Source organism: Desmodus rotundus, chromosome 1 (assembly GCF_022682495.2).
Source record: "Desmodus rotundus isolate HL8 chromosome 1, HLdesRot8A.1, whole genome shotgun sequence".
Classification (NCBI taxonomy): domain Eukaryota; kingdom Metazoa; phylum Chordata; class Mammalia; order Chiroptera; family Phyllostomidae; genus Desmodus; species Desmodus rotundus.
Window position 1 is genome coordinate 176,945,822 of NC_071387.1, and position 15,569 is coordinate 176,961,390.

The following is a 15,569-nucleotide window of genomic DNA, read 5'->3' on the forward strand; positions in this document are numbered from 1 at the left end:
CATATTTATACAACTAACAGAGAACATGTGTCTTAAGAATATGTAGAGTTATCTGTATATGTAAGCATATTTGTACAAAAACCAGATGCAGCAAGTATTTTCATTTGACAAGGAAGAGACAAATGTTATCCAGCCTCTCAAAAGAATGGGGCACTTTACTAAAATATCTGAACTGACAATTACTTAAAAATTATTTTTAAATTACCATAAAAGGACCATTTAGGTTCTTTTCTAGATTTAGAGGAGTTTTGATTTTATTTCATGTAAGTTATTTGAGAGGCAATCATTGATATTACCTATTGGTTATAATAAAATGTGGTAGTGACAGAAAGACATACCTTAACTTAGCCCAGTGGTTCTAATGTTTGGTCCTTGGACCAGCAGCATCGGCACCATGTGGAGATTTGTGACAAATGCAAAACCTTGGGTCTCTTCCAGGACCTGCTGGGTAAGAAACTTTAGGAATGACTCTGAACAACCCATGTTCTAACAAGCCCTCCACATGATCTGGTTGCGTGGTGAAGTCTGAGACCCACTGATTTAGATAATCAGATACTTCTTAGGGTAGAATTTCTTTGTTACCCTCTTTGTTCTTATATTAAGTTAGTTTTGGCTCTCTTTGTTATTATTTCCTTCTTTCTACTTTCTTTTTGTTTATCTTTTTTTTTCCTTTGAGTTTCTTCCACTTTCTGTGTAACTTTCTTAGGTGTACACTTAAATTGAAGTCATTGTTTCTAAAATAAGGATATAAGTTTTTTAATTTTCTTTTAGAATTTATTCAAATTCTAAAAAGCAATATATGAATTATTGATTTTGCCGTATTCCTACAGGTTTCCAAATATGGTGTTTGTGTTACTCATTTATAAATATTTTTAATTTCCACTATATCTTCTTTGACCCATTTTCAGAAGTTTTTATTAATTTCGTAATATAAGGATTTTTTGTTATTTCATTGTCTTGTGATTCACAAGTATGGTTTGTATAATATTTCTGTAAGATGTAAAGACTTGCTTTTTGTTACTTTTTGTAAGAACTCCACTGGACCTTGGAAAGAATGTAAATTTCCTAACCACTGGATCAGTTTTAGATATGTCCAGTAAGTTAGGCTTGTTTGTTGTATTGTTCTAATTCTCATTTAGCTGAGGTTGTTTGGGGGTTTTGTTGTTGTTGTTTACCTGACTTGTTTCTTGTTTGAAGAAGTTATGGTGAACTCTTCCTCTTCCACCTATACATCTTATGATGGTGATTTGAGATCTTCTTCTTCCTGCAGTTCCGGCAATCTTTGCTTATTATTATTATTATTATTAATTATTATTATTTTGAGGCATATAAGTTTTGAAATTGTAGTAATTTGTTTCTGCACTGAACCTTTTAATCATCATATTGTGATATACCCTTAATAATGCTGTGGTCATAGAATTTCTTTCATCTGAAATGAATATAACTACTCCAGCTATCTTTTGCTTATTAGTTTCCTAGAATTCTTTTTCCATATGTAAAAGTAAGTTAAAATTTATATTAATAATTAAAAAAAATAAAAGTGAAACTCTGGGACTCAATGAGTTAAGTAATTGCATCCTTTGTATCAATCAAATAAGTGATAAGAGTTTAGGAAACACCCAAGTTCAGAGACCGGGGTGCGTCTTCATTGTGCCATTATGCTTGCGTCAGCAAAAGCTATAACTTAATCATTTTTGTTTTATGCATTGTAAAAGAAGCCATATAAATTAACGGGGTTTGAAGAGAATGAATTCTTAAAACTGACCATACAAGGATAAGAATTTGCTTAGAAAGTGTTAACTTCTTATCCCTACTGTTATGTTTTTGTAAGCATCTTCATAAGAACCAGACTGCTTTTTTCAAACCAAACCTTGAAATAAAACAGGTAAAAGCAGAGGGGCTTTGAAACCTCACAAGGTACCTGGCCCTTCCTTGGCTCTGCAGTCGTCCTGAGACAATTTTGCAAAACCAGAGGGCTCCAGGAACTTAGTTTGGAAACCATCCCCCATACAAACGTAACCTGCTAGCCCTGCAGAGAAAGACTTTGATTATTGGACACTGACTAGTAAGGTAATACTTCTCTGATTCTGAGTTGCTTGAATATAAATAATCTTTCATTCAAATGTTGATTCAGATATTATGGTTTGATCCAAGTTTGCAGTTCTCTCATTATCAATAAAGTGATATTTTCTTTATTCTTTAAAGATTTTATTTATTTATTTTTAGAGAGGGAAGAAAGGAGGGAGAAAGAGAAAAAGAGAAATATCAATGTACGGTTGCCTTTCATGAGTCCCCAACTGGGGACCTGACCTTCTGGGAATCGAACCAACAACCGTTTGGTTCACAGGTGGGTGCTCAATCTACTGAGCCATACCAGCCAGGGATATTTATTTTTTTTATATCAGTCTCATATGAGGATGGTTAATTTGAGTCCATCCCTGAAAGACCAATTACTCTCCTGCTTTCTGTGGGATTAAATTTTTTTTTTTAGATTTTATTTATTTGTTTTTAGAGAGGGGAAAGGAGGGAGAAAGAGAGGGAAAGAAACATCAATGTGTGGTTGCCTCTCGCACACCCCCAATGGGGCAGGGTGGGGGACGGGGACTGGCTTGCAACACAGGCATGTGCCTGAGACTGGGAATTGAACCAGCGACCCTTTGTCACAGGCTGGCACTCAATCCACTGAGCCACACCAGCCAGGGCGGGATTAAAATTTTTAAAAAGAGACAAAGGCCAGCCTTTGTGCCACTGGAGCTCTGAGGCTATACCATGGCTATAGCAACCTCGCCAACTTGGTGAGTCTATGGTACATTGCTAATAACTAGCACTCCTTAGTAATTGAAATGATGGGGCTGGGATCAGCCATAAGTAATCTTTTCTGCTTGTTCCTAATATTTCTTAGAAGCTCCCCAAAAGGATGTTTACCTTTTCTGTACAAAAAAAACAGATTTGTATTACCCTACTCCATCAACATTTTTCATCTTTAAAAACTTGTTTTTAAATTACAAAACTATTAATTCTGCCCAGATGTTGTTTCAAGACCACACATTTGTAAAATATTAAGTCTGGTGAAACGTCAGTTTGTAAAATAGTGGGCAAAACTCTGAAGACCCTGCTTCTAATATACATGAAATTAAAATGCCATAACTAAGCTATTTCCATTCTCTAATCAAGTCCATTCTTTCATATATGTTGCCTCGAGTTTTCAAAATACTCAATTTAGGATTGTTTATGAATGTGTGGTCTCGGTCCCATGAACTGTGAAATAAATTACATTTTTCTTTGTTATCCCAAAGGCAGACATTTGGCCTTTCTACGATTATCATAGTTTCTCAGTTGTGTGTCCTTCATTCTAACGTGTTATACCTTACTCTAGATGGTGGCACATATCAAAACAGAGATAAAAAGCCAAGAAACGTTCGCTTTAAAAAATATTCAGTTGAAATTTCCTCTTGGTTTAATTATATTTTAATTTTGCATCTCCCTTAGTAATCTAATGACTAAATCATTTGTATTTTTTACTTATAAAGTGCTTCACTTGTATTATTGCCCGCAAACAGACAGGAAGCTGACAAGTATGGGATGTTGAACTGTGTAGTGGTGGAGATAAATTCAGAGATACTCGTGGTGTCTGATCACCCATAGGTATCACATTGGCGTGTGAACAGAGAAGAACAGAATGGACTAAAAACATTAAAAATTTCAAATAATTGATATCTATTATAAGAGAAAATAAATTTCTACATAATTTTTTAAATCCGTGTATTTATTTGGTACTTTTCCGGGAGTCCTACTCTTTTATATAGTGTAAGAACTAAGAATCAGTTTTGAAATAGGTTGATGTCCATCATCATATCATCGTCATCAAAGAAAACTGTGAAATAATCGGAATTCTTTCTAGATCTACTGCTAACACGATGCACGATGATGAACAAATAATATCTTTTTGGAGATTCATTTCCAAAATTTTCACAATAAATTTTCACAATACTCCTCCTCAGCATGATTCTGTGAGGCTAAAGTAAAATACCTGTAAAGATGCCGTTTCAGAAAGCACGGCACTAATGCAAGCTGGTGTTATTATTATGGAGGAACTATAATATGGTGGAAATGCATGCGGGCTCTGGAGCCAGACTTTGTTCAAATCATGACTCTTATTAGATGTTTGACCTTGGACAAGCTGCTTTATCTCTGCGTGTCTCAAATGCCTCAACTGTAAAACAGGCCTAATAGCAATTCTTACCTCATAGTGTTGTTATGAGGATTAAATAAGATTATAATGTAAAGCACTTAGTACAGGGCCCAAGATATGTTAAGTGTTCCTTGCCCTTAAAAATTAATATTTAAATATGTAATACAGTATCAAATTTTGAACCACTCTGTGATGCTTGATTCAGAGCATTCAAAGCTTATTAAACAAAATTCGGACTGAAATTTTCTGATTCCGATCACAAATGCCCTTATGGAGGAGATGTACTCCTTTTAGAAAGAGGAGGTCGAAAGGACACTGCCTGGGCTACTGGAAATCCCAACAAATATTTGCAAGTTCCTTTTAAGCTGTAGTAGCATCTTTCTGAATTTATAAGTTCCAACTGCTTTTAAAGGAATCACTTGATTCTTCCTCCTCCCAGAAATACTTCCATCAACATAGTATCATCATTTGATTAAATAAAAACTCCCCAAATCATGGCAGTTTGCAAGACTAAATTCACTTATACCTTGTTTTGAATTTATGGGAAATCCACCCCCACCTTAGCCCTACCTCTGGGTAATATTTTCTCCATGGCCTCACTGGGGAAATTCTAACTGAAGATAACAGCATGGAGTATTAAATGTTGCCACTATTCCATTTAATATTAAGCAATTGCATGGCAGGCTATTTAAATACCTCGGTTAAAAGTGATACATTAATATTGAGTACACTGCTACTGTATAAACTCCATTCTCCTAATGATTTCCAACAAGCACCATTTAGGTGCCAACCTACTATTACAAGAGTTTACTATTTTATTCTTGCTCCAAAATGGCATCAACAATGATGGGGTGCTTTCAGGGGATTGTTGAGCAGAATTTTTGCAACAAAAGAGCAAGCTTGGGGAACAGCAAAATATCAACAGTAGTAATTGCAATATTTGTGTCAGCACTCCTCAAAGCCACACGCCCCTCATCAAACAAGCAGCTTTAAAGCATGCGCAATTGCAACTGAAGTGTAACTGACTTCCGCACAACTGGCGGATTTCCTGTCCAAAAATTACCGTGTGGTCATCTACAGCTGACTGGATACAAATCATCAAGTTAGTAAGATATCCCCAACCCAATATATCCGTTTTTTTAAAATAAAAAGGAAAAGGAGTTAAAGTGACCAAACCTTGTCATCTGCCAATTCTCTGTGACTTCTTTTATTCCTTTCCTTTTCATTGGGAAAGAAAGGAAAAGCAAAAACAAACTAAAATCCTCTCTCTGTAATATCTATGTATTCAAAGTGTCGCGTCCCCGTGAGCTTATTTACAGCTTTTTTTTTTTTTTTTTTTTTTTTTGCTTTGCTTTCTTGTCTTGCCTGGTAATTTCTTACTGGAGGAAATCAGCGCTTTCAGGACGCGCTGTTCCTTTAACCCCTTTGACTGGCTCCTCCTTGGAGCCCAGCGAGGCGTGCTGCAGTGTCTGGGAACCCACCTAGAGGGCCCCCTTGACGCCAGCACATCCCCTGTCAGGCAGCAGGCTCTGCAGCCGGTAGGGCTGCTGCAGAGTTAATGTACAGTACCACGGAGCCTGCAAGTGTCCTGAGCTGCTCAGAGCGGCACAGCCCAGGGCAGACAAGGCGGCTGCGACGACTCCAAAGGTTCTGCTGGAAATTCGGCGCTGGGGGACCCCAGCAGGAGCCTGTTGCCATTGTGTTTTAAAAGCACGCAAGGTCTGTATGGCTTGGGCATGAGAATCTTTCAGAAGATGTCAGAGCACCTGAGTAAATGACACCTATTGGGGAATTGAATTGGGGACAAAAAAGAGAAGAAAGACAGCGGGAAAGAAATTCTTAGACAACGTCTGACTCGCAGCTGCGAAATTCATTTTCTTAACAAGGCAAAATATGAAAAGCCCGCACGTGGTTTTGATAACAACAAATTAAAGGGGTTTCTGCAGCGAAAGGATCAATAGCTTAGTCATTTTACTTAAAGAGTGCAGACAGCCTTACTACGCGGTTAGGCAGCTGAAATGAATTTTCTTCATCACAGCACCTTCTGAAGTCATAATGGTAACTGATGGTATTCCTGCCCTGCAAAGCAGAAATTGCTCCTTGCCTTCCTACTTTTGCAGTTGAAAACCAGCAATTCTGAGATTGGGGGAAGAAGTTGGCTTTGATTGTACATGGTTTCTAGCCCCTCTGCCCAGGTCTTTGTCCGACACGTCTCAGAAGGCAGCACTGCGTTGAAGTGACCACACATGAATATGTGCCTAAGAAAGAAGAAAAAGCAATATTCATTTCTAAAGGACAGCATGGCAAAGCAACCTGAAGTTTTCCACTTCCCTTCTAATACGTCTTTAACGAGGATAACAAGAAACTGTCTTTTGACTCCCTTTTTTCCACATTCCAGAGTCCTTCTTGCAAGGATGCATTAATTTACACTCTAGGCAGTTGGATTTTTACCAGGACAATATTTGCCACCATTTAGGATAAACCAATGAACTGGTTATTTTAGTGTTTTGACTAACGAGTGGAACCTAAATGGATGGACTCATACCTGCAGTGCTCTGTGATGATTCTTTCTTCAAATCCTGGAAGGGCTTTTGTTGTTGCTATTTGTTTTTGGGGGGGATATTTTTGGAATTCAATACTTGTTGCAATAATTGCCCATGATAGCTGCTCAAACAGGAGAGTTGGAATTCATCTGTGAAAATCACTACATGTAACCTAAGAGACCAGGAAAACATCGATGAGAGAAGATCTGCAAATATGATGCACGTGAACAACTTCCCCTTTAGAAGGCATTCCTGGATATGGTGAGTAACCGATACCCCCTGCACTTTGGGCGACTCGGAATTGCAAGATGCCATGCCAGGGGCCAGAGGCAGGTCTGTCTGGAACAAGAACGTTGGTATCAAGTGAGGATGAACAGTAAAGCATGTTTAAGACCAAATACTGCCTGAGAAGTAATGGTTATGCAATAACAAATTAGTTGTTAATATCAAAGCATCCCCAAGTAAAAGTCAACTGTGAGGACATTTGCAATTGCTAACAATTCATAGAGGGGAAAAATCCCCACAACAACTTTGCGAATGGCAACTATTTAACTAGTAAATAAAAGAAAAAGGGAGGTTTGGGATTTGTTTTTGCTCTTTGTTTTCTTTTATTTGAAAATTCCCTGGGGAAGGACACATATATTTCTGATATCTAATGTCAATTTGTCTGGCCTTAGGTCTTTCTGAATTTCTAAAAAAGAAGGTTCAGGGAAAACTTAGAATGTTGACTTAGATGTGTTGGTGCCTCATATTCAAGGAATATTTTAACTATTCAAGAGCTGTTTTTACCAGGAAGAACTAATTAAATAGAATTCTAACACGTGAACCATGAGGTGTGCATACTCTCACAGAACTTTCCTAGTGTGTTGATTTTGCTCATGTATGAAGGTCCCTGGACATGTGACATCATGTACCATTTTTATAGTTAGAGTTTATGACTGAATGTATATAGGAATTAATTGCTGAGGGCATTATAAGGGCAAAGCTCATTATTTAAAATTGCTTGTTTTTTTTACCAGACCTTTAGGGGAGACTGGATTCAATCTCTCCTAGCAGAAACTTTGTGAATGCATGATAAAGGCACAATTTAAGGTTTCTGGCTGCTAACGTGCTTTGTTTGGGATACTGCAATGTGTCTACTTTTGAAAGTACATTTCCCAAGTATATTTTTTGTCTGGCATCAGGATAAGTAAGAGGCATTAAAGTCAGGTTTCTGGGGTTTTTCCAGTTGCTTTTTTGACAGTGTCTCCAATGGAAGCTTTCTGCTGTCTTAAGGCTCCACCAAAATCACTTGCTGGTTTGTTGGATGTTTCATTAGCTTGTTTGCTAAAGATCAGTAACACAGGAGGGTGGGTAACATCCTCCGTCACTCTGGGCAGGTGCTCATACTCTGTCAACACCAGATCCACCCAGGATCGAAGCTGTGGCGTATCTTCTTTCTCTGCTGTCCAGAGCCACCATCCCCACTCTCCGGTGTGCTTGGGAGGGAGTCTGGGTGACATGCCTGCAAGCCTCAGTGGCCCACTTCCAAGTGCATCACCAGAGCTCCCGACTCAGTGGGAGGTTTGGTGCTAGAGCCTTGCTGGTCCTGACGGTGAGGGTCAGGCCTCAGCAGTAAGGTTCTGGTCATTGTTACAGATACTGTCACATAAACAGTCTTTAACCCTCAGGTAGAGAGGGCCTGGAAACAGGCCCTGGCACACAGTAGGCATTTGTCATGTATTTTTTTCCTATTCCTTATGCCTTAACCAAGGTTAAATTTGTGCCTATTAAGATTTATTTGGGGGAAAATTTCCATTGTCATTTCTATGAAGTAGATCTTGCTATAAAGCAACAGTTTTTGTTCTGCGTAAGCTCTGTTGTTTGGGTCCATTTGTTTATGTTTGGTCAGAGAGGATGCATGCACTCTGTGAATGCCTACCATTATAACCACCTATTATTTTGTGGCATTTATCTCACCTCTACTTTTGACTGGAAAGAAACGAGCTATTCAACTCTAGAGTTTTTGAAAAAATGCAAATGTGCTTATTCATGCTTCTGTAGATTTGTAATATATACGTTTGAAAGCTGCATAGGGAAGTTGAGAGTTCTGGTGGTTTTCTTTTGTGCCTGAAGCCAGGAAACCCTTGGAGCATTTCACTGCATGACGTGCCAATTTGTTGTTGTCGTGACCAAACTGAGCCAAGGTGGGGTGTGAGTGCTCTGTGTATCTTCTTACCTGTGCCCCTTAAAAAGATTCCTGAGTAAGACGCTGAACTCGAAGAAGGTGGTGGTTTTTTCCAGGTGACCCAGTTAATGCTGTGCTTGGTTCTCAACTTCACCAGTTGTTGTTTTTCTCTTATTTGTAACCTCACCTTTCCGTACTGCAATAAGAGATTCTAGGTGTTTGTTGACAGAAAACCTTCTTTTCCTTTGTCCTGCTGTGAGAGACCTTCATGGGTTAGATTCCATGCTCATGAATGATCATGCTAAGGAGAAAGGAGATTATCTTGCCAAGTTGTTCTCCTTTTCATTTCCAAAGACTCCCTTTCCTCATTCTCATATGTGGGGCTTTTTTTCCCCCATAAAGGGGCAGATCAGAAGTTGGCGAAAGACCAATCAATGCTAGGGAAGAATGAACATTTTAAAAGAGATGTGTGTTTTGGTTTCCTGAGCTCTAGTTCACCTCTGCGAAGACTCCAAACATTTTGAATAGTTGGGACACAGAGGAACATGTTCTTTTTCTCTTCTGCTTTTTGAGAAGCAGGAAGGAGGGGCAATTGAGATACAGGGGATCTAGAGTCATCTTCCAAAGCTGATCAGAGGTAATGATTCAAATAGAAACCTATGTACAGAGTTCCTGCTTGGACTCTCATCCCCCTGCCCTGGGGCTGGCCGTGTGGGTAATTGAGCAATAGCATTACAAATCCATTGTTCATTGGTTACAAGGTAAAGTTAATAAGTGGTCTGATTACTTGTCTTAATAGAACACTACCCCTTGAGTGCTAAAAATGTGGTGTGAAGAATGTGCTTTTCCTGTTTAAAACTACATTAGAAATATTTGCTGGAGGATTTTATTGCGAAGGCTTCTTTCTATTACACTTTTCAGCCTTTTCGCTGCCAATCCAAACAAAGATAAGGTTTTGCCTCACTAGGTAAATAAGTACTATATAGCTCTTCTTACTTTTTATTCTGGCTAGTTGTGAGAACATAGTGGTAGCCTGGGAACTTGCGACCAGATCTTGCAGGGTTAGAAAAAGAAATGCAAGTCAGCTTTCTAGGAATTTAAATTTCATTTAGTATCAATTAAGATGACTCTCTAGAAGCATGATGACATGGGATTCTATGCACGGGTCCCTCAAAAATGATATAACATAGTGTGCCTAACATATGTTTGTAACTTTTTGCCTTACTTAAAAGACGTATAACAACTTTGTATAAAAATGTTATAGTTTCATGCCAGAAACACCAGGGCCATGTTGGATGGAACTGAATTTTTAAGTTTACATTTATAAAATTTAAGAGAGCATTTTATTTAAATACCTTTGCATCCTTTTTATGATGGACTCAAAAGACACAGAGAGAGGACTGTGGGGGCAGAAGCGGAAGGCGCGGCTGGTGGTCCAGTGCTGCGCTCAGTGGCTCCTCTGGGGGGGGGAACCTGAGGAAGGTGAGGGAGCAGTGAAGGTGGATGGTGCTTAACTACTTCACTTCTTTGTTGCTGATACTGCCATTTCTTAAAGCTTACTCGCCTAAATGCTTTGATCAAACTCTTTGTGGCTGAGAGGTGACTTGGATCAAGAGGCAAAATAGGGTGCTTCCGTACCGTGGCTCAACACTGAGGCGTCTCCTTCCTTTGTCTAGGCTCCCCCCAGTTTTGCATTGGACCTTCCTTTCCAGGGTCCTGATGGGCTCGTAATCTAGCAAGCCAGAGTTCGTTGTTTCCTCCAGAGACCAAGGGTTCAACCAGTTTGCTAACCCATTTTGCTTTGTTTTCTTTGATCAAAATCCTTTATGGAATAAAGCAAGATATAAATTGATATATCAATAATATCATATGCATCCATGTATATTTTTCATATATTTTTTCAGTAGCAAATTCAATAAATACTTAATCAGAGCAAGGCAAGATGGCCTGCTTCTTAGTAAAAGATAATCCTTCTCATCTTGCCCCTTAAAGTTGCATCTCCTACGTTTTCTGCTCTTCATATATTGAAACTGCAGGAACTCAACTCAGAATTGCATTTTTCAGAATTTATATTTTGGCTAATAGAACGATTTCACTTCTCCTGTGAGAATTTGAGTGGGTTGGGGAGACACTGAATGTGATGCTTGTGTGACGCATTGAAGGGCAAAATGTATTACATCTCATGCCGGATAAGGGAGCCCTGCTCACTGTAGTCAACATAACATTCTGCCGTGGTCCGCTCATCTACTAACGCGACTTCAGGGTATTGCTGAGCTTGCTTCAGTACCATCTCTTCCTCCAGGTGACAAAACTACCCAGCAGTTTTGGAATACGAGTACCGAACTCTAAGCTTGACTCTGACTTTCTGTTGTGGCTACATACAATTTACTTGTAAACATGATAAAGTTTAGCTAGAGCTCATAATTATACAATCTCATCTTGTTCACAGACCTCTGGGGCTCAATGTGAAGTCGGTCATTGTTTAAGGCAGAAGTTCAGGTTTAGATAGAATACAGGGAAGACTTTCCTTTAGATGAAATATTGATCTTATTAAACACACCGTTGTTCTCTTGGCTTTCTATTGTACTGCCTTGTATTGCCTCTAGATGTTTTCTCCTCAATTCCTTTTAGTAATATCTTGTGATTTTAAGATGAAAATAAAAATTTATATTTTTGTTTTCATTTTAAAAGTTGATTAAGAAATGGTATGCTAGAGGAGAAAAGTTGCCATCTGTAACACCAGTGTTGTGACAACTTTGGAGAATAAATATAATTTTAAGTCCCGGCCAGCTTTCCTCTGTAGTAAAACCGTACACTTTGAATTGCTGATGGGATACATCTTCAATGGGCTAAGTGGGTGGCCCAAGCCAGGGAGGTTTTAGACAATTCCTACAAAATGAAAAAAGGAAGAAAATGTTCTCTATCACGTGAAAATGATTAGCTATGAATTTGGGATGTTTGTCTTCTATTAAATTATTTACTTTCAAACCCCTTGTTCCTGCAGTCCTTTGAGCTATTACTAAGTTACATCCACTAGCGCTGTGGTGCTCAGATTCAGAGGGGAAGAAAAGGCAAGTAAGAGGAAAAAATAGTTCAGAATTCCAAGAGAAAAACGAATCGAGAAGGGAACTTAACCAGTTTCCCACTTGCCACCTTCCTTTCCCCCTCCCCTCCTCCCTCTCTCCTCTTTCAACAATAACCACTTGACCTCTTCATTCCCTCCCTTGATCACACACCACATGCACTAATACTCATTAATAGCCTGTCTAGCTGTAGTATCATCCCAATATTTCACCATCGCTCCAAAATGTCTCTAAGATGTAACTGCTACAACTTGCATCAGCTGATGGACTATTGGATGGTATTTCCAGTTGTTAGAGAAGTACCAGCCTGTAAACATCCCAAGACAATATGCTTCAACTAGAGATTGAAGTATATTGTGTAGAATTTTAGGATATACATTTGGTTTTAAAAATGGTTAATCCAGATTCTATATAGTCGGGTTATTGGCTGGGGAAAACAAAGCAAAGCAAAACAAAACAAAACAAAACATCCCCCCCCCACCGTTCTCCAATTTCGGTGCTATGCTGTGCGTGACTTTGGGAGAGTACTCCGGGCTCTCCACCACCTGTTGAAGTGATTGCAGCGGCTATTTGCCTGCTTCCCGTTGAAGAGCAGACTATTAGTGAAACTCTCATAGCATAGTTGTAATAATAACTTATTAGACTATTTAAACAATGACATCCTAAACCTCCTCTTGGATGAATTTTTTATTTTTCATTTTTAAGTATATTTTATTGATTATGCTATTACAGCTGTCCCATTTTTCCCCCTTTATCCCCCTCTGCCCAGTGTCCCCATTCCCTCCAGCATTTGCCCCACCTTAGTTCATGTCTGTGGGTTGAATATGTAAGGTCTTTGGCTTCTCCATTTCCTATACTATTCTTACCCTCCCCCTGTCTATTTTGTACCTACCATTTTTGCTTCTTATTCCCTGTACCTTTTCCCCCATTCTCTCTTCTCCACCTCCCCATTGATAACCATCCATGTGGTCTCCATTTCTGTGGTTCTGTTCCTGTTCTAGTTGTTTGCTTAGTTTTTTTTTTTAATTTTTGGTTTTTTAGGTTCAGTTGTTGATACTTGTGAGTTTGTTGTCATTTTACTGTTCATAGTTTTGATCTTCTTCTTTTCCTTAGTTAAGTCCCTTTAACATTTCATATAACAAATATAATCATCACATACTTTAGGGAAGAGATCAACACTAATTGAACCCCACCTGCCCCCTATCCTCGCCACATATTTTCACATAAATTACACCATTTACTGCCAACTGAAACTTTCAGAAGTGGTCTTATTTGAATGCATGTTTGCAGGTGAGGAAAGTGATGCTCGTGGATGGTAAAGAACTTGCTCAAGGTCACATTCGAGGTATCTATTACTTAGGGAAGCTGATCTGTTCAAAATCGAGTCTGGCCTGCTTTGAAGCCCAGTGTTTTTTTTTATTCACCATATTGTTCATTGGCAGATGCCTCGGCACTCTGGCCATGGACCTTTGGAAAACAGACGAGCAGTAAGACCAGAGAAAATAAGCAGATTTACACTGTCAGGTAGCAAGTTGGACAGGTACACGGGCTGCCTACGGAGTGTCAAGGGGCTTTCCCTGAGAAGCCCTTCATGATCATGTTAGCCTATGACCTACACTTTCACCTGCCAGCAGTTCTTTTTGTTTTTATTTTGGGTTTTTTTTTTTCCAGAATGAGAAATTTTACAAGAATTTGAAGTGAACCATGCTCCCAGGGCCACTGTGGTCTATAGTATCTTTCTCTGAGCAACTGCATGAGGAAAGGTGCCCCACCTCAGGCAGATGAATTAGAAATGCAGGTTGTGGTGCTTGGTGCATTAGTGGGCAGAGCCTCCATGCAAAGCGAGAGGCATCCCGTCCTCTGGGCGAGTGGAGCACAGGTGAGTTCAGCTCCACGCGTCTTCTCTGCCGGGCCCTGCTGGGCAGTGATCAAACTGCACAGCCCTGGCCCTGGTTTGACACGGCTCCACCGTCCACCCTGAAGGGCAGTTATGATAGTCAGATGAAATGTTTTTGAGCGTGCTTTGCCAACAATAAAAGATCTTGCTACCATCATTGCTACTTTCTTCAAAATGTTCTAATTATAGGTCTTTAAAATTATTTTTTTTATACAGGGAAAGACCATTAACTTTTTCCGCAATCAGAATTAATGCCAAACAGCCAAAGAAACATTTTAATGATGAAATGGCTGCTGCATATTATCATTTGTAGTGAATTGGGCTGAAACATGTGGAACATAATGAAGTATGTAACCATACAGGACGTGCAGGTAAATAGATAACAGTACTGCCTTGAAGATAAGTGAAGAGAACAGCCGAGGAAATAATCATAGTTTAGTAGAGGGCATAGGAATGTAGGCATATACAAAGTATCTGAGAGTCCAAAGAAAGAAATAACGTAACTGGACGGTCCAACCCCATTATAGAAGTCTGGAAATGAGGAACTGAAGTGTATCTGATGGTTTTCAGAATTAACAGTTATTGGCAACACTTTGGAAAATAGTTTAAGGGAGTGTCGGGGACAAGTTATATCTTAGGGATTATAAAAGCAGAAGAAAGTAGTGCACACTGCTTTCAAACTTTTAGACAAGAAAGACAGAATGAGGGGTAGAGAGGAGGGGAGAGGAGAGAAGAAGAGGAGGCAGGAAAAACCAGTAATTAGTGAAAAACACTAGGTACTTTTAAGGGTCAGGGAACATGTCCCAAAGGAGGTAGGATCTGGACAACTAGTGAAGGACATAGCTTCCCCCAAGACAGGAGAGAGAGAGGGAGGGAGGATGGATGCAGATAATGGTAGGTAAAGGGAGAACCTGAGGGAGTTTGGGTATGGCACCCTCTGTTCTCTCTGGGAACTGGAATTTAAGATCATATCTCAGAGGAAGGACGACAGAGGGGCAGGTGGAGAATCTTAGGTTATGGGACAGTTTCTGTGCATATTGAGAAGGAGCTGAAGGGGGACGTGTGTGAGTGTCAATAAAGTTGAAAAAAACTCAGCGATGCTGATTAAATATATAAAGTCAATAAAGGATGTTTTATTTTGCTATTAAAATTACTTAACAAGGTATCATGTCAGGAAAATGGGCAGAGATGTGACAGAAATGTTAGAATTCTTAATTACTAAATTCAAAACTGTGTTGTAATTAGAATTTCTCCTATTGATTGTGTTTTGGGGATTCCAAAAAAAATACAGAGTTGATTTTATTGTTGCTATTGTCTGTCTGGTGGTGGTAGAGCTGTTTTATGAACATATTAATTATACTGCATTTCTGGTTTCATGACCTGATTTTGGAAATATGCAATTTCCTAGGCTGCCTGGAGATAACTCTGGGGCGGCAAACAGATGCTCTAAGATGTTCGCTTTGAGTTTTATCTTCAAATGAATAAAAATCCCAGTTGGAAGACAGGGCAAGATGATTCATCTTTGCTCATTTTTTAATAGGAACCTTTTTGCAGTTTATTTTGGAATGTCACAAATCCATATGCATGTTACCTGGTTTCACAACGGTTTCTTCAAACCCCTTCTGAAGTTTACTTGAAAGGGTCACTGGTCTCTGAGAAACGTAAGGAAAATAACAAAACACAATGT

General features: G+C 39.1%; 1 protein-coding gene across 10 annotated transcripts in view; it reads left to right on the plus strand.

Moving 5' to 3' along the window:
- Positions 1 to 15,569, plus strand: part of PDE4D (phosphodiesterase 4D) — a 1,245,374-nt gene that overhangs the window by 743,102 nt on the left and 486,703 nt on the right. For 2 of the 10 annotated variants that reach the window (XM_045186266.3, XM_045186267.3), the window contains exon 1: positions 1,302 to 6,996. The exons of the other annotated variants lie outside the window; for them this stretch is intronic. In XM_045186266.3, coding sequence (XP_045042201.1) covers positions 6,950 to 6,996 — 47 coding nt within the window. In that variant the 5' untranslated portion in view covers positions 1,302 to 6,949. Of the gene's footprint in view, positions 1 to 1,301; positions 6,997 to 15,569 lie in introns of those variants that run through there. 10 annotated transcript variants of the gene reach the window in all.